This window comes from Candoia aspera, chromosome 4, assembly GCF_035149785.1.
Source record: "Candoia aspera isolate rCanAsp1 chromosome 4, rCanAsp1.hap2, whole genome shotgun sequence".
Classification (NCBI taxonomy): Eukaryota; Metazoa; Chordata; class Lepidosauria; order Squamata; family Boidae; genus Candoia; species Candoia aspera.
Genome location: NC_086156.1, coordinates 84,976,111 through 84,994,967, shown reverse-complemented (window position 1 = coordinate 84,994,967; position 18,857 = coordinate 84,976,111). Strand labels below are relative to the sequence as shown.

The following is an 18,857-nucleotide window of genomic DNA, read 5'->3' as shown; positions in this document are numbered from 1 at the left end:
TCTAATTTCTGCTGTTCTTGTTGCTCCATCAGTGGATCCAAGAAGGGAATGTCTTGGAGATGTTTTGGAGTACAGCATGGATCCTGGGTGCTGGAGTTTCTCTACATGTCCAAAACATGGGGCAAAAGTTATACTGGCCCAGGAATTGGCATGATTTATTTTTATTCTATTGTTTTCAGTGGGAGTGAAATGCAAAATAAGTGTCCTTTCTCTACTGTGTCCTTCATGAGTTAGCAAGCCTTAGGCAGAGGCCATTCACCACCATCAATTTCTCCTTGCAAGATTGTTTTAATAACCTGAACACTATTTGCTTGTAAACTCAATAATATAGTCATTTTAATTGTTTAAAAAAAGCTGGGAAACATTGGGGTGTGGGAAGGCAGTCTCTTACTTATCTGAATGTATTTCCCACAGGGGCTTATTTCTGCCTAGACATGACAAGAGTTGCATGGCAAGATATTCCAGGCTGGCCCTTCCTTCGTGATTGTAAATCTAAATGAACATTTTTAGTCCTTTTGGTTTTGGAGATTTAAGGTTATGTTATGAACAATATTCAGTTCAACTCCTCCCTCAGGAGAACATTCATTCCCAAGACCAGAAAAGATGGGATGAAACTAAAAGCTACTAGACACTTATTTTTATTTGTTATTAATATTCAGTGGAAAATAGCTGAATAGATTCAATGTTATTTTCCCCTTTAGATTCCCCTGTACTCTGTTAATTCATCCCTACCTCTCTCTCTCTTTGGTGCTTTAGAGTCAATGTTGACACTTGGCAACTGTCTGGACAAGTCCCTGCAGTTTTCTTGGCAGGATTTCAGAAGTGGTTTGCCATTGCCTGCGTCCTAGGGCTGAGAGAGAATGACTGGCCCAGGGTCAACCAGCTGACTTTGTGCCCAAGGCAGGACCGGAACTCACAGTCTCCCGGTTTCTAGCCTGGTGCCTTAACCCAAGGTTCCTCAACCTTGGCAACTCTAAGCTGTGCAGACTTCCACTCCCAGAATTCTGGGAGTTGAAGTCCGCACAGCTTAGAGTTGCCAAGGTTGAGGACCCCTGCCTTAACCACTGCACCAGTCTGGCTCTCCCCCACCTCTCTAGCCTAGCATATATTCACTGCAAACCCTCCATGGCCTCAGACCTGCATTCCGTACTTGGACTTAGTTTACCATTCTCTTCTGTTGTTGTGTCTATAGTACTGTTGCTACTAGTAATGCCGTAATCCCAATTTTGTTTAGAAGGATTTCTTATATGTGCAGATTAGGTTGGATCCAGATTTGGGAGTACATGATTTCAGTTAAGCCTGACCAGCTAAATTCTGATTCAGTTCAATGAGCACAGTCTAAGGGTTTCATGAACACCTGAGGCCATGCAGAATTTTTAACTATCAGTATTTGCTGAACAAATCATAATGATCCAAGTCTAATCAGATACAGACTAACCACATTATGACAGCACTTGGTCACCTCTGCAGGCCATTGGATGCCATCACATAACCTTGTATGAAGGGCCAAGCATATCCACACAAAATCACCCAAATCTTATGAGATTTCAGTTGCCTCAATCCAGGACCTGGGCAGATTCTGCCATTCCCTTTTAAATTAAAATTGTTTTAATTTTGAGGAGAAGTAGATACATTTGAAGCAGGGGCATCTGTGGGGAGGAAGTAAAGAAAATTAAGATGGTGGCCATGACCACACTATCACCCCCTCCTTTTTTTTACTTGTGCTTGATGCACTAAAAAGGAGCGTGGTTTCCACTGCATGGTTGCGGTCCTGCCTTGACTGAAACGTCCTTGATAGGAAGTAAATGACAGACACCCCCTAAAACTCATGTTGTTATGGGTGGCTCAGTCTGCATCCAACCAACGTGAGCATGAAAAGAAAAGGGTGTGAAAGTCTGTGAGGTGATTCTGGGTCAGCCGCCATCTCTTAACCTACCCTTCACAGGGTTAATAGTGTAGGGAAAAATTGGAGGCAGACTGCTGTGTACAGCTCCTTTTGAAAGGTCAGGCTGAAAATCTAAATATAATGAGCGAACACAACGTTCCAAGGAATTTCTCAGGTGGAACTGGGGTGATCTGATCTAGATAGCTGTTGACGCATAGAGAGATGGGGCTAGATGAAATACAGGAAACTGCCTTGTTTCATATTGGACAACTTTAGCATACTACTGCCTGCTTGGTACCGGAACCAGAATCTTAGGCCGTTTTCATAATCTGTTTATGAGTTCTTGTTCAAGAGGTTTAAATCTGGGACTTTTGCACGCTAAGAATGTCCTCTTGTACAAAGTCCCATCTCAGATTCCTTTGTAGCTAGGCTCTGCAAATACAATTTCAATGCAGGTTCCAGCACCTCTTGCTTCCCTCCTTTTCAAATCAGAGGGAACATCTAGTTCTCAATTTTCCTCTTTGGGGTTGGGAGGGGAGGGGAGGGGAGTAAGTCCTTGCTCCCTTGTTATGCTTGGCTGGTGCAAACTCAGCCTGAGTATCCTGATGTCCTTACTCTCCTTTTTTCCCTTCACAGTGGCCCTTCACAGCCCTCCAGCTAAGATAAAAAAGGAACCCCAGAGCCCATGTGTGGATGCTTCCAGCTCCTGCAGACACAGACAGCCTTTTCAATACCAACCCAGGGAGCAATGCTTATATGCCAGGTAATGCTGCCGCTGAGCAAATGTTGTCTTGACCATCTTGTGTTCCTGCAGTTCTGACTACTTGTCCTCTGTTAGGAAGTGCCAAGAATGCTGAGTGGAGGTTCTCTTCAGATCTTGCTGGTTTATGGCAAGCTTGAGAAAAGGGCCAAGACACAGAGAAGTCAACTGTAGCCAAACCCTGGCTTGCTGAACACACAGCCTCATAACACTGTATCATCCAATAATTCACCACTATCCTGCATCTTCTGAAGCTAAGAAAAACTGGTGTCCATATTGGTTGGCCACTTAATATTTTGGGGGTGCTGATTGGTTAATATCAGCCACTACCAAGTCTGTCCCACCCTCCTACTAGAGAATATTAGTATCACCTAGGTGTAGGAATTTATCCACTGACCATCAAGTTCGTCTTATCGCATAAATGCAATTATCTGAAAAGAGATGGAGGAGCACTGGATTTCCCAGACTAGTGCAGTGTTTCTCAACCATAGCAACTTTAAGATGAGTGGACTTCAACTCCTGGAATTCTGGGAGTCAAAGTCCACACATCTTAAAGCTGCCAAGGTTGAGAAACACTGCATTAATGGCTAAAAAGCAAAAGATTGGATATTTGGCAATTAAAAAAAAAACTATTAAAATCATGTTTGGGGGATGAGACAAGGGCAGAGTCATAGGGACCGGGGAAAATTAGGTTGTCAGACTCCTGCTATAAAAACTAATGAAGACAGGTTCTTGGGTATATTGTAAGAAGGGTTTGCTACCATCCCTTTGCTCCACAATACCCAGTCTTTTCATTCTCAGGTTTGCAGGCTGAGTTGAATAGAATGCATGAAGGCTCTGCATGCTTTAGAAGCAATTCAGAATAAGTTCTTTGGACCTCACAAAAGCACAGGACCTCTTGGCTATTCTTTAAAGCAGCCTGACTTTTCTCAAACATCTGTGTGAGCCTGAAAAAAAGAAGAAGATGCCACTGATTTTAAGGAGTCAGGTGATTTGTGACTCTTCAAGAGTAACTTTTTTTTTTCTGGATTGCACAGAATCCTGAACAAGAATCAGGATGTAGCAATGCATAGCCAGGAGGTGCTGTGGGTATCTGCAAGGTCTGAAGCACTCCATCATTTTCACAGCCTGCGCAGGTTCATTTGCATTCTTATTCTGAACTGGGCAGGCTGCCTTTGGAGCACATGCTCAGTTTTGGACACCACCTTTTTAAGATGCATATACAGAATCTGTGCAACAGGAAAGTTGTTGCTGAAATGGTTGAGTATGTTTAATTTGGAGAAAAGATTGAAAAGGACATATGATAATGGTCCATTTTATCCTGAGAGTTTCAAATGGTAGAGCAGATTTATCTGCTGCTTGAAGCGGGGTGGGTGGGTGGGAATCAGAGATCTTGACATGCTGTTGGGAGAAAGCTTCTAACAGCATGAGCTAGTCAGTAGAGAAAACAAGGCTGCCTGAGGGAGGTGATGAACATTCTTCAGCTTGGAAGTATTGAAGCAGAGGTCGAATGTCCATCCGGCAGTGAAGTTGCATTGAGCATTGGAGATGGCTAGGTGAACTCCAAGGCGCATTCCAATGTTATGATTCTGTGAAGATAATCAGAAGTAGCCTGTTCTTGATTATGCAGGTTATGTTGAATGCTAGTTGCCTTCATAAATACAGCAACAAAACCAGAAGGTTAATGTATGATAAGATAGGGCTGAAAGAATGGTGGGATCCTGGCTAATTGTGGCCTAGGAATCTTCAACACTAACTGTTCTGTGTTTGTCCACTGTGACAAATCCCCCAGGGTCCACATCTGCCTGATTCATACTTAGGTGTGTATTTATCCACTGCAAGTCCTTCTTTCTTGGTAGGCGCTCTCTTCTTGATCCAGCGGGATCAGAACTTTGTGCAGCCCTCTCCAGATGCAGGGAATATATATGAGCACCCATAGGCAGAAATGAGCAAGTCTCGTCTTCACAACTCCCTTTCTCCACCTCTGGATTCAGTTGTTGTGGCGGGTGGGTAGGTTGGCTGGCAGGCATATTCTGGCTGTTTTCACCCAACATGCTTAACCAGTTTCCTAAATTAACCCATTTTCTGCATTTGCTTGCCATGTTGAACCATAAATTACCAACTGGACTGGAAAACACAATAAGCCACCAAAATAGACTGACAGAAACCTAAAAACAGCATGACCAAGATGTCAACCCTAGCATGTTTTTGTAAAAATGCAGCTGCTAGGTATTTATTTAACCTGGTTAAACATTTATTTGGACAGACCTTCTGTGTAGGAATGCAAAAGGAGATGCAGGGTGAGTCTTCAAAGGTCATACTCCTTTTTAAGTACTAGGCACTATCACACAGTGTTGTATGATAGTGCAGGCGCCAAAATAAATAAATAGAATTGAAACAACAGCCCCAAATGTTGGTGTTCCTGTCTAGTTGAGTGTTTTCTCTTTGAAATACTGCTGTGGATGATCCCTGCTGTTTGTGTTAAGGCAGTGGTGGGTGGAGATGATTGCTTTGGGCTCTCACCTTATCTCTCCAATCTTAAATTCCTTGTTGATTCTTTGTGCTGTTGACATCTCTACCTGCCCTTTGGGCCAGGTGTGCAGTTTTAGCGTGGATTCCTCGATTTCCTGTGAACCAGGGAACAATCTGTCACTGAGTCATGCTGTATCTCTCTGTACATGGCATTGTAGAAAAATCTAGCCCTTCCTGCCTCACCATTCATAAACTCTCCTTAGTGGTCATGTCATTCCTGGCCTTGCCTTCTGCAACTTTCTGTTTTGCAGTCTTCATTTGCCACATTTCAGTGTCCTGTCTTTTCTCTCCTCTCCTACCCACCTCCACATGCAGGGTCTGGGATTCCAGTGGTAGCCCCTCACCCCTTCTTTACCCTCCAAGCTCCCCTTGGCCCCTCTCTCTTGTCTTCCTACCTCTGTTCCTTGATATGTCCTTACCTATGAGCTCTTTTGACTTCTCTCCTTCAGTCCCCCCCCCCCGAAGTCCTCAGCACTTTTAAATGGTGCCGTCCAACTTCCTGTGCTCTTTCTCCTCTTTTGTACCTCCTGTAAAGCAGGAGCACTCAACTTTGCCAGCCCAAGAGCTGAATTTGGTTTTTGATGAGTTGCATAGTAGAGGCCTGCTTCTGAAAATAAGTGAGATCAGGAGCTATTAAAAGGTAAATTTGCTTTAATTTGCATTTCGTAGAGCTAATATGATTACTTCCCCTGTGGTTGTGTCCACATCAGGAGCCACACGTATGTAGGTCTGCTTTAAAAGAACCAGCGTGGCAGCCTGTGGCTGAAGACCCATGTGGAGTCCTCAGCCTAATTTAATATGTGTGGCAAGGAAAGAAAGAGGAAGGTAGGAGACTGACAGAAAGAAAGCCCTGTCCCCTGTCTAAAATATAGGTCATCACTCTGTGTGCATTTGTCTGACTGCATAATAAAAATCAGGTCTGACTGTAGTTCTGAATAAATACCCTGTTCAGAGCCGGTCTATTATTATGTATCAGGGTTTTGCTGGCGAAAATGGGACATAATGCTGGCAGGGAGAGGGATATACTGTACCTTGCTGCACCTGATGTTTGCACTTTTCCCTAGGCAAGAGTCAAACAATGTGAGCCACCACGGCCCACCCCAGACTGCGCCTGGCCAGGCATACTGTATGGAACACAGGTAAGCCAATGCACCGGGTGGATAAAATGTTGTAGTATCTCCCACTCTGTCTGAAAAGGTTAGGGCAGCTTAATATGCTAATTCAAAATAAGAACTCTGTTGCTCTCTCAAAAAATTACCTCTCAAGCATAACATCCAGCTACCGCCTGGGTTCATATGATAGCAATGATTTAGGCGAAAATATGGTTGCTTTTTGGGTGGCTTTATTGTTGTTGGGCACAAGAGGATTGGTTGAATCGGCCACCACACATTGTGAATACTCATCCCATGAATCAGTAAAATGGGAGTTCAAGCTACTGTAGAAGTGGCTGGGAGACCATCACTCTTTGCCATTTTTTGAAACTTTAAAAAATCTTAAAAGTCCACAGTGACCCAAGTGAGGAGTTGGTGCCTCTTCCTGATCTTCCACTCCTCCTGTCCTGGTTCCACACTTGCCCCAAATGTCATGGGTGGTAGTGGTGGAACCAAGTAGAGAGATGAAGGTCCTGGAGCAGCCCTATTCTCACAGGGCCCCTCTAGGAATTTCCCCTCATGTTGGCTGCCAGACAAAAGAGCTAACACTATTCAGATGACACAACTGATGGGGGGAAGTTAGTTTAGCTCAAACAGAACTAGGAAGCTAACAATCCCAATTGAATTTAGCAGTTCACATGACATCCTCTCTCTGCCCAGTTAAACATGTCCAGCGGAGTGTACCAACTAAGCTACTGTGGTTCAACATGATCCCATCATCTCCAGTGGCAAGTTGAAAGGGGATGATGGGAATTGTTTGGCTCAGACACCTGAAGAGTTCTTTGCGGCTTACCCTTGCTTTGATAAACTTTGTTGAGCCCATATGCTGATCGAGGACCCTTTTCAAAGGAATGGTGGGTCCCCATCCCCTTTATGTAAAGGATGATCAGGTGGTTAAATGCCTGTTCTGTATTTGGCTGCCTGTGCAACTGTATGGCCTCTTCTGCATTCCTTCTAGTTCATTGTACCAGCTGCATGCTGAGACGGGCCAGTCCTTCTCTGCCTCTCAAGCCTTGGTATCAGACACCCCTTCCATCTATCAGCGTCCATGGTCCGCCCCATGCCTGCCGTATCCCCCTCAGGGCTTCAAACAGGAGTTCCATGACCCCATGTATGAGCAGGTGAACACGCTGGGGGACATGGGCGGTTCCCGGCACGCAACCGGCGTGGTGATAAAACAAGAGCAGATGGACTATGCTTTTGACACAGGTAGAGTGCAAGAAAGTGGGAGTGTAGTGTATATATGTGTGTGCGTCTGTTTAGGATTAGCTCTAGTTCTTTGGACTAGGTTTATCTTTTTCCTGCTGCAGCAACAGTCTGAATTTTGCTGGGTCCAGCTAGCTGATTAACAATCAAAGCATTTTGAGTTCCCAGTTCTGGCTACTTGGCACTGCTTGTAATGCAATGCAAAAAAAAAGAAAAGAAAATTAAAAATGATGGGGAGGCATCAGTACTGGCCCTGGGAGTGCTGGGATTGTGCTCATTGAGCGAAGTAGTCACGGTGTCTCGCTTAACGACCAATTCGCTCAACAACCGAGAATCAGGTCCCAATTCTGGTCGTTAATCAAGGACTTCCTGTATTGTTTTGTGTATTTCCCATATGCATTATATTCAGATCCTCTTTCATACACGCCTACTTGATTTTGCTGTAAGAGTTTTATAAATAAATAAAACAACAAAAATCCTGCAGAGGGCTTTTTGTTTGATTCTGTTGTCATGTTCTCTAGCCATTGAGGTATAGAGGGCTGAGCATGTCCTAACAGTCAGAAATCATGCTGAGACGAGGAGTAGGTCTCTAGTGTTTATTACTGCTACATTAAACAGAATCCTAACAAACTGAAGAAGCGTGGGAAAAACCCAGACAGATAAACCCCGAAAGTTAGGGCGGGTCTGATCTGTGTCTCTTTGAATGGCTGTGTCTCTTTGAATGGCTTCCTCAGTACTACGCATGCGTTTTCCCCCCTGGATAGGGGCCCCCTCCTGCTCTCCATCAGTACTCATGACATAGCACTTGGTTTAGACTGACCTTATTTCCACTGGCTGATCTTGAAAGCTAAGTGGGGTTGAATTTGGTTATACTTGGATGGGGGACCACTAGGTCTGTAGGCTTAACTGGGAAATTAAAAAAAAAAATCCTGGAAGATGGCAATGGGAAATCTCTTCCATAAGGCTGCCAAGAAAACTGTATAGAGTTGAGCTTGATTCATGGGCATCTTCACCCTTATTTTGCTACAGTGACAATTGCCCAAGCCATTTAACTGGTTTGCTGTGACCTGCCTGAGGCGGGGGGGAAGAGCCAACACTTCTGTAGCTTATGAGAGATCCTTGTGTATATCCAAATGTTTTACGATGCCTTTTTTCCCCCTTCTATATCCATTAAACTTCAAGTACGTTCCTTTTTCTTTTCTTTTACTATCACACATGCCTACAGAAGAGGGATTTTTATGGATTTCATGACCTTCAAATGTTAGGAGGGAAAGAGGGAAAACTATTCTGTTCCCCAGGGCTGGCAAGGTGTTGCATAACCTTGAATCTCCACCTTCCTGCTGGTTTGGCCCTGAGCCTATCTCCGCTGCTGACTGGCATGGAAAGGAATTTCATTCACAAAATGGATGCACAGGAACTGGGCTCTGGATAGGGAGTGTTGGGTTTCACTGCTCGTCTCTCCTGGTGGAGCAACTGAAATCAGCAGGCAGGCTGGTAACACGAGCCAAAGCTTGGCTCGCTGCCCAGAGAAAGCAGGGGCATGTTCAGAAAATGACATCTGCAAACCCGGGAGGGAAGCATCCAACTGGCTTTTGAAATAGGAAGGCCTTTGGCTATCCAGGAGAAAAGCGCATACACCCACCCACACACACCGGCCTTTTTTACAGCCCCACGTTTCCTGAGGGTCCACCATTAGCGGCTTTCCTTACTTGCTTTTTCTGCTACTATGAACTTCTTAAAGTGTTGGCAATTAGGAAAAAAAAAAGGTTGCATTATCCATGAAAGCTGCCTTGATTTTCAGGATTTAACCCATTAATATAGAATAAATGTTTACTTGCTTTGTCTGTCTCTGCTGAGTGTAATGTGTATGTAGGTGGGGAATAAAACTATTGCTCAATGGGTCATGAACTTGGGTACTGAAAGGTGTTTTTTGTAGGTACTGATAACCTAAGGCCCTCCAGATGTTGATAAACTACAACTCCCAGCATCCCTTATAGCTGGCTAGTTTAAGTGGAGTTTCTGGGAGCTGTGGTTCAGCAGCAATTGAAGGACCATAAGGTCTCCAGCCCTTATAAGAAAGACATGGTGTCAGTTTCTCTCATGCGCTGTAATTTATTTTAATCATTTTTATATTCTACTTTTTATTTTTTTAAAAACGCTTTCCATACCAGTTTGGCTTTCTTCTATCTACAGTAATGAATAATAATAATAATAACAACAACAACAAATTAGAACCAGACAGATGTCAAACAAAATTCTAAAGAATAAAAAGCTAGACCAAAAAAAAAAAGTCACCTGAAGAAAAATCCTAGTAAAATTCATCATAAATAGTCTTACTGAGTATAAAAGTGTTCAGAATAAGTGAGGATGGAAGTGAGTATATTTCCCAGCAAGAGAATTCCTCAAATTAATTGATTTTGGATTCAGTTCATATCCTACTTTTCTCCCCAAAATGGTGTCCAGTGATAGCACTGACATCTTTAGCAGTTATACATCTGGAACAAAACCAGAAAACCCTGTTTATTCCATGCTGCACTTTTTCTGTTTGAGTTACAGATATGCCAAGCTGCCATTCCATGTATATGAACGCAGAAGGGTTCCCAAGTTGTTCCAGCTCGGAAGGCACATTAGGTGAGAAAAATAATCATAGGATTCTTGGTACACTTGATACAAACGTCTCTTTAAGATGATGAAGATGATGATGATGATGATTTGCCATAGAGTGTTCTGGGAGTAGGTTTGGATGCATGGCTGGACAGATGTTAGTGGGGACAAGTTCCAACCTGTGGGTGTTATTTCCTGGAAAAAAATGCAATACTTTTTACAGCAAAAATGCTCTGTATGCAGAAGGCTTGTCAGATTCTTAGTGGATGCTGCTTTGCTTCTTCCTGCAGAAAAGTCTGTGGAGGGCAGGCAGAAGAGATTTGGTAGGCTTAAGCCTTCCCTTTACCATACAACAAGTAGCTAGAAGGTAGAGCAGAGACAAGCGAAACGACAGTCTAAGAAAATTCCACATTGAAGGGTTCATAAAAAGACCTAAGTCAGGGTTTGAATTGCGTCTGGGTCTAAGTATCAGTCGTAGGATGCAAGGCAAGGACCCAGGTGATCAGTTTCAGAAGCATATGGACAACATCATTCTCAGCATTGGGTTTCCTTCAAATTTTAAGCTTTATTTAAGAAGCTGCCAATCTCCACACAACAGGGTTGCATCGATTATATTTAAGTATATTCACCAGCAGTGCTGACTTGCAGGTAGACATTTACTCCTGAAGAGGTGTTGAGTTGTTTGCAAGAGTGAGCTGCTGCACCTCATGGTCTCTTGATTGTCCACCTGGTGATGTCTTCACTCCTGCAGGCTTACAGGATGTTTGGAGGCTTCCTGGTCTACCAAGATTACAGTTATGAGGGTCAGCTCTTCCCTGTCTGCTATACTAGACCCAGGTTCTGCTCATTTATTGGCTTTGGAACCCTTCTTAGACTTGTCCTCCTCATTAGAAGATGACTCTGAATATCATGCTTCTTTTTTGCAGTGCTTCCTGAAATAATTATGCAACTGTGTAATCATCATATGATCCTTCCAGGAAATGGTCTAAACAAGGAAATTTCTGCTGAGAACCAAAAAGCTTCAGATGCTTTGTACATTTGAATACAGTTCTCTTCTGCCCCCAAGCCAATAATTTTCTGTCCAGATAGTTTATTTAAAATATGCATTTAATTCTGCTGGAGTAGAAATTAATCCTACAAAATGGATTCCTTACAACTGAACATAACAGATATCTTCACTGCTGGAGAGCGATTGGTAGAACGAACACCACTATTAATGGAAAGTTTTATAATGACGAGAAAGTGTCACATGGCTAAGCCTAACTAATTGAAAGCCTAAGCAGCAGCAATTGTCATGTGATGAATCCTATCCACCCTGGGAAGACTTTTGGTAGTTAATTTCTGAGTAACAATGACTTACATACAGTATATCTAGGAGAAATGCCTGTTGAAGATCAGATTCTTGATATCTACCTGTTGTTGTTGGTTTTTTTGCAGGGTATGGTTATGAGAAGCAAATGCAACCATTTGCAGATGATGTTTGTGTTGTACCTGAGAAGTTTGAAGGTCAGAGACAGTTGCATTTGGCCTTAGTTACCTTAATCACAGAGCTAACCAATCTTCCAGTTGTATACTTGGACTATGAATACATTTTTCATAAACGTAGTGTTCCCTTAAGTATTGTTCCTCCAATTATAGTAGTCCTCTCAAATTCTGTATGGTCCAGAGGTGCTGGACTTCAGCACCCATCATCCTTTACATATTTGCTTAGCACTGTGTTGGGAAAGTTGTCTTTTAAATCTGAACTTGAACCAGAATATCCAAATACCAGTCCCAGGGAATATGTGGTCTATGATATTTTACAGGTAGGTATTTGGATTATTTTCTCCCCTTCCAGAGGGTGGGTACTCATAGGAATACTCAAGGTGAAATCCACCTCTTCCCACTATTTGAGAATCAGGAAGAGTTGGACCTCTAAATATCAAAAGTATAATCCACATTTGATTTTGTATCTTTGAAAACACTGAGGTTCCCACAGGCTTGCTGATATTTCCTTCTTGCTTCTCACTGCCTCTTTATTAACATACCTATTTGCAATCCCACCTGAGTTTCCTCTTAGATGGTGTGATAATAAAGGAGAAATATATTGAAATATAGCAGCCTTCCCAAATGACCTGGAATTGTAATTCTCAGATTTCCAGCCATCCTCTGGCCAGGTTTGCTAGGAATACTGGGAGTTGTCATCTCACTATTCCTGGAGACCATGAGGTTGGAGAAGGCTGATACAGGTACTCTTCAATTTACGGGCACAATTGGGACCAGAACTTCCATCACTAAGTAATGAGGTTGTTAAGTGAGTCGTGCCCAATTGTACAACCTTTTTGCTGTGGTTGTTAAGCGAATCACACAGTTGTTAAGTGAATCTGGCTTCCCCCATTGACTGCTTGTTGGAAGCCCCCTGGGAAGGTCGCAAATGTGACCCCGGGTTGCTGCAACCGCCGTAAATACATGCCAGTTGCCAAGCGCCTGAATTTTGATCATGTGACTGTGGGGACACGGCACTTGTAAGTGTGAGGACAACTTGTAAGCTACTTTTCCCAGCACTGTTGTAACTTTGAACGATCATTAAATGAACCGTCATAAGTCGAGTCCCTTTGTTGATAAGAGTCCCTTTGTCTTTTGCTTGTAGGGAAACAAAGCATAGAAGTTTGATTTTAAGACATTACATGGGCCCTCCCCATGAATTTTCTCCAGAATTAAATGCTGGGAAGTGCAGCTTTTTTAAAATCATTTTTTCCCTCCCTTTAATTGAATATGTTGCACTTGGTAGGGGACATTAAGCAAGAAGGAAGTGGATACCGTGAGGGCCCCCCTTATCAACGGCGGGGGTCTCTGCAGCTTTGGCAGTTCCTGGTGACTTTGCTGGATGATCCAAGCAACTCCCATTTTATTGCCTGGACAGGCCGAGGGATGGAATTCAAACTCATTGAACCAGAAGAGGTGAGATTTTCCATTACTCTTTTACTAAAAACTGTTTTATACTATCCTTCACTGATTGTGGATTACAGGAGCCCAGTTTAAGGCCAAAAGGGCCATAGCCAACCTTGGAATTATTGGGCATGGCCAGCAATGCCCTCCTAAAATTGTCGAATTGTCTTGCAATGGAAAAAACGTATTAAGTACACAGGGAATAGTCTAATTCGCTGTTTGTAATTAATTTAATATTGATAACCTGTAAGCTAAATCAAATAGAGCTTTTGTGTTGGCCAACCTACTTCTTTATCCAGGTCCTACCTTCTCTTTAGAAGACAATCCCTGCTATGTACTCAATGGCCACATATAAGCTATAGCCTCGAAAAAAGTTGCACATATCTAACTTTCCAATACTTGAGCAAAACCAGCTTCAGAACTCCGTAAATGCAATTTCCATGCAGCGTCCATTGATGAAAAGGGAAAGGTGTTTTGTACTAAAGACGAGATATTTTTTATTCAACTCTTTAATGCAAATGTACTTCCTTAATGAAGCCAGATATAAACTAATGGTTGTGCTTTCCTAAGCGGTAACTTCAGGTGGCAACTCAAACCTGTATATTAGGTCAAAGTACACACCCAGAAATCATTAGACTGGAGAAATTTACTTACAAAAAGTGCAAATATTGGGGAAAGTATATAGAAAATGCACATATTGGAAGAAATGTGCACAGAATTGTCTGTCAATTGTCATTTGGATTTTTAAGAGAAAGTGTGAATAGGAAGCTTTTGTTTGTCTCTCCAACACCTTGCTCCAGTTGCTTTGCATGTAAATGTGATCTCTTCACTCTGGATTGGCCCTGCAGGTGGCCCGACTTTGGGGCATCCAGAAGAATCGTCCAGCCATGAACTATGACAAGTTGAGTCGCTCCCTTCGTTACTATTATGAAAAAGGCATTATGCAAAAGGTTGGTCTGGGATTGGATTTCTTGACACATGCCCAAGTTTAAACTTGGGAAGGTGGGCGCTCACCTGTTAAAGAACTGCCAGACTACCTAACTCTAGTTTCACACTTCTAGCAACACCTGGGGCTTTTTGAATACAGATGGTCCTACATTAAATATCTATTCACTGTTTTTATTCACTGTTCTGGGCTGGGCTATGTATTTTGTGCCAAGACAATAATGTTGATTAGTTAGATAAAAAATACAAGAGAAAGTGGGGGTGGCAGATTTTACAATCTAGGTTTGCATAATGTTTGTAATTTGAAGGGAAGGGCCACAAGCAATGCAAAATTCTAACACATTAGTGACGATCAGGCTAGGCCTTGGTGTGCAGCAAGGTCAAGAGATCTGTTGCAAGCAGCACCATGAACTGGGGATCGATGAAGGCAGGATAATTGTCTGAAGGGTACAGGAAGACTTAATGAAGTGTTGCCCTTTGTTTTCTGGGGGTGGCCCTATTAACAACCTTGCTCAGCACTTGATGCTCTTGGATTTTGTTCCATCAAACAAAAACCCTTCTCATGAGGGTTATAAACTTGCCTTCTTTGCTTAAAAAAAAACAACTGGTTGAGCATCTTCCCACCTTCTGTTTCTTTAATTATTACCAATGCTTATAATAATGTTATGATCTGTTTATTATATTGTGTGTGTGTGTGTGCACACGCACACACCCTTAAGTCATTGTTGACTCCTGGTGAGTGCCTGGACTAGTCCCTGCAGTTTCCTTGGCAAAATTTGGGAAGTGGTTTGCCATTGCCTGCTTCCTAGGGCTGAGAGAGAATAACTGGCTTCGCAGGTCACCCAGCTGGCTTCATGCCTAGTATACTAAAACCTCCAATACATACAGGTGTATGCATGTTTTAACTTTTGATTGGGTTCACTATGTATTCCCAGTCCTTATGCATTATTTTATGAACATACATGGTTTCTGTGCTTGGTTCCTCTTTTAATCCGAGTAACAGAGTTGGGAACGATATGCTGCTCAGCATCAGTTCTGACTGGAATGGCTTACAGGCTCTGTAAAATGAATTTTAAAATGCACACATAAAGTTAAAGCGAAAAACTCATGTTTTCAATGTGCATTTTCAGTATTTCTTCCCAGAATGTCATGCCACTGTTTTGGAAAACAACTGGAGAGCTATGTAAGCCAAATCCAGCTTCTGCGAAATGGTAGAATGGAGGTCTAATGAAGAAAGAAGCAACATAGGATGCTTGTCACTTCTGTGGTCATCCACACATGCATGGGGGGTGGGGGTTTGCCAAGAAGACCTGCTGCAGTGCATGTGTTTTTCTCCCCCCTCTGATACAGGTGGCTGGTGAGCGTTACGTGTACAAGTTTGTCTGTGAGCCTGAGGTGCTGTTCTCCCTTGCCTTTCCTGACAATCAGCGTCCATCCCTGAAGGCTGAGTTGGAGTGGCATGTCAGCGAGGAAGATACGGTCCCTCTGTCCCACCTGGATGAAAATGCTGCCTACCTGCCAGAGCTGGGAGGGGGACAGCCTTATGGGAAAGGCTGCACATACTAGCCAGCAGTAGAATGGACAGATCACATCTGGGCGAGTTGTGTGTGTGTATCTGTATATATTTATATATATATGAAGATGTTTCTCAGTTACCAATATAGAGTGTGGCCTTGGCTCTTGGAAGCCAAAGCAGAAGCCTTGGAAGAAAGGCAGCTGGGTCTGCCACTTAGAGAGCGAAGCTTGGGTTTGGGTTCAAATCCTCTGCCTTAACCACAGACTCCCTGGGTGAATGTGGGGCAACTCTCTCAGGCTGTTCTCAAGGAGTGGCAACCTACCTCACAGGGATGTTGTGAGGACAAATAAGATAAAGACTGTAAAGTGCTTTGTATATCTTGCTTTTTATTTTAAGGGCTATCTGGGTTCAACAATAACTACATGAAACCTGAACAAGGGAAAGGTGAGGCCCCTTTGGTTTTAAATGGGATTCTTCCTTGCCTGGGGCTGATGGAATATGTACAGCCCAAATTCAAAATAATTTCTTTGCAGCTGGTTGATGGATTGGAGACTCTTTTGCAGAGGATAAATGATATTAACTTGGGGGTCCTCTTGGACTCATGACTCCTGCTCGAAGAGCAGGTGGCAGTCGTGACCAGGAGGGCCTTTGCACAACTTTGTGTTGTGCACCAGTTACACCCTTTCCTGGACCGAGAGGCCCTTCGAATGGTCACTCATGCCCTGGTTATCTCCCATACAGACTATTGTAATGTGCTGTACATGGGGCTACCCTTGAAGAATATCTGGAAGCTTCAGATGGTCCAGAATGCAGCCGCACAGACAATCTTGGGTGTTCCAAGATTTGCACATGTAACACCTTTGTTGCGTGAGCTGCACTGGGTTCCACTTTGCTTCCGGGTCCAATTCAAGGTGTTGGTCATTACCTTTAAAGCCCTACATGGCATGAGACCAGGATATCTGGGGGACCGTCTCATCCCCATTACATCAACCCATCCCACCCGGTCATGCAGGGAGGGCATGTTACGGACCCCATCCATAAAAGAATTCCATCTAGCGGGGTCTCGGAGGTGTGCCTTCTCTGCTGTAGCTCCCAACCTTTGGAACATCCTTCCCCCAGAGGTGAGACAGGCCCCCTCGCTCCTGGACTTCTGAAAAAGATTAAAGACCTGGTTTTGTTAGCAGGCTTGGAATGGGAGGGGGAATAGTTATACCTGGGGATGGCTAGCACCCTAAGTGATTTTGAGGGGCCTATTACACTCACAGACTGATTAAAATCTTTTGCCATTTAGATTTTATTATATTTCTATTTTATTGTATTATTGTATTTGGAATGGTTTTAAGTTTTAACCTTGTTTTATTGTAAGCCGCTCAGAGTCCCCCCGTGAAGGGGAGATGGGCGGTGAATAAATTTATAAATAAATAAATAAACAAAAAAAAATATACAGCACACAACAGAGAGAGCAGACTTACCCATCATGATGCCAAGTGCTGAAGTGAGAAGAGTTGGCAAAGAAGTTAAAGCTTTTAATGCCCTGCAAGAACCATGAAACTGTTGCTCGTAGCTTAGCCTGTATTCTGTGTAACCTCATTCCAACCAAAAGGAATGCTACCTATAACATAACCCTTTGAGTCAAGAGGGATATTTATCCAGATCAGCCTCCTGTGACTTGGTGGCCTTCAGAAGTACTGTATCTCCACTTTCCCATCACCCACAGCTCAGAAGAAGAAAGTGCACTGCTGGTTTCTCAGGCTTCCTACAATGTGAATAGCGAAGTCATACAGGGACCTCCAAATATTGTTGTTATTTAGCTTTAATATAGCTGCCCACTCCAGTTGCCATCTAGTGGGACCTGGGAAGCATGGGGAATACCCTTCCCCCTGAGATCTGGCAGGCCCCCACCCTTTTAGCCTTCTGGAAAGCCCTAAAGAGCCAGTTCTCCCCCCACGCATTGGGATAGGGTGAGGTTGGAGACCGGGGACTGTATTGCTGGTTGCACTGGAGAGTTGCTGAGGTGCTAGGTTTTGGTTTGACAGGGAGCTTTTTCATTTTTATTATTGTTGTGAACCCCACAGAGTTGTGCTACATGGGATGGGTGGCCACACAAGTCTTACAAATAAGTAAGTAAGTAAGTAAGTAAGTAGTAAGTCAGAATCCTGGAATAGCTGGCTGAAACAGAACAGGAGACAGCAGCTTCTTAAGGAAGTGCTTTTAGGTCTATGCAGATTGTATCCATGGTGACCGCAGTTTTAAGATCCTTGTGAGCACTAGGCACGTTTATCTTTATAAGCTCTTGTTGTAATGATCTGGACGTTTGGGGCTATAAAGGTATTTCCTGGATCTATATTCTTCAAGAAGTTGCAGGGAATTTTCTTTTGCCGTGTTGCAAAATCGAATTGAAGTTAAGCATATGCATAATGAAGCAGTAATGATGTCTTAAATTAAGTTTAGGATATAACATTTTGATTTTACTGTTAATTTTCATATTTTAATTAAAAAACTTTTATAGGCCCTAGACACTGTGCCTTATTGTGCCTAATGGATAATACATGTAGGGTATCCACTGAGACAGGCTCAATTTAATCATTTCAAATTTTCAGCATATAGAGTTAGATGTTGTCATGAGTACTGATGGCGAGCAGGAGGGGGCCTCTATCCAGGGGGGAAAATGCATGCGTAGTACTGAGGAATTAAGCAGCCATTCAAAGAGACACAGATCAGACCAGCCTTGACTTTTGGGGTTTATCTGTCTGGGTTTTTCCCACGCTTCTTCAGTTTGTTAGGATTTTCTGTCTTATGTAGCAGTAATAAACACTAGAGACCTATTCCTTGTCTCAGCGTGATTCCTGTTAGGACAGATGTACTTGGAAAAGACTGTACATTTTAAATTCTTTTCTCCCTAAATGTTACGTGCACCAGTGTTCCTATGTGAACCTGGGACTGAGAAGACCACAGGAGGGCAGGATATCCCTGGACATGAATAAATTTTCCATCTAGATGCTGTCAGCTTGACCTCAGAGTAGAGATGGCCTGGACTGATCTGCCTGGTTTCACACTATTCCAGGAAGTGTGGAAAATGAAAAAAGGTGATTTGGGTATTGCAGAAAAGGTGGCAGTGAGATGGATTTTTCACAACTATCAGCCATGCGTTGCCATGTGGACTTGTCTCCATCCCATCCTCTGGCCTGCAGAGATCTGAATGTCCTAGAATTTAGGACTATATTGGTATGTATATTATTTCTGCCATTGTGATCCAAGGAAGGCAATATAGGCAAGTGTTTCTAATCCTGTCCACACCCCCCCCCAGGGAACTTATGATTTGTACCTGTT

General features: G+C 43.2%; 1 protein-coding gene across 1 annotated transcript in view; it reads left to right on the top strand.

Moving 5' to 3' along the window:
* Positions 1–15,902, top strand: part of ETV4 (ETS variant transcription factor 4) — a 38,430-nt gene extending 22,528 nt beyond the window's left edge. Inside the window, exons 5-12 of the mRNA XM_063300898.1 lie at positions 2,522–2,648; positions 6,242–6,316; positions 7,287–7,537; positions 10,091–10,165; positions 11,576–11,644; positions 12,909–13,078; positions 13,915–14,016; positions 15,362–15,902. Of these exons, the coding sequence (XP_063156968.1) occupies positions 2,522–2,648; positions 6,242–6,316; positions 7,287–7,537; positions 10,091–10,165; positions 11,576–11,644; positions 12,909–13,078; positions 13,915–14,016; positions 15,362–15,577 (1,085 nt within the window). The 3' untranslated portion in view covers positions 15,578–15,902. The remainder of the gene's footprint in view (positions 1–2,521; positions 2,649–6,241; positions 6,317–7,286; positions 7,538–10,090; positions 10,166–11,575; positions 11,645–12,908; positions 13,079–13,914; positions 14,017–15,361) is intronic.
* The last annotated feature ends 2,955 nt before the right edge of the window (positions 15,903–18,857 follow it).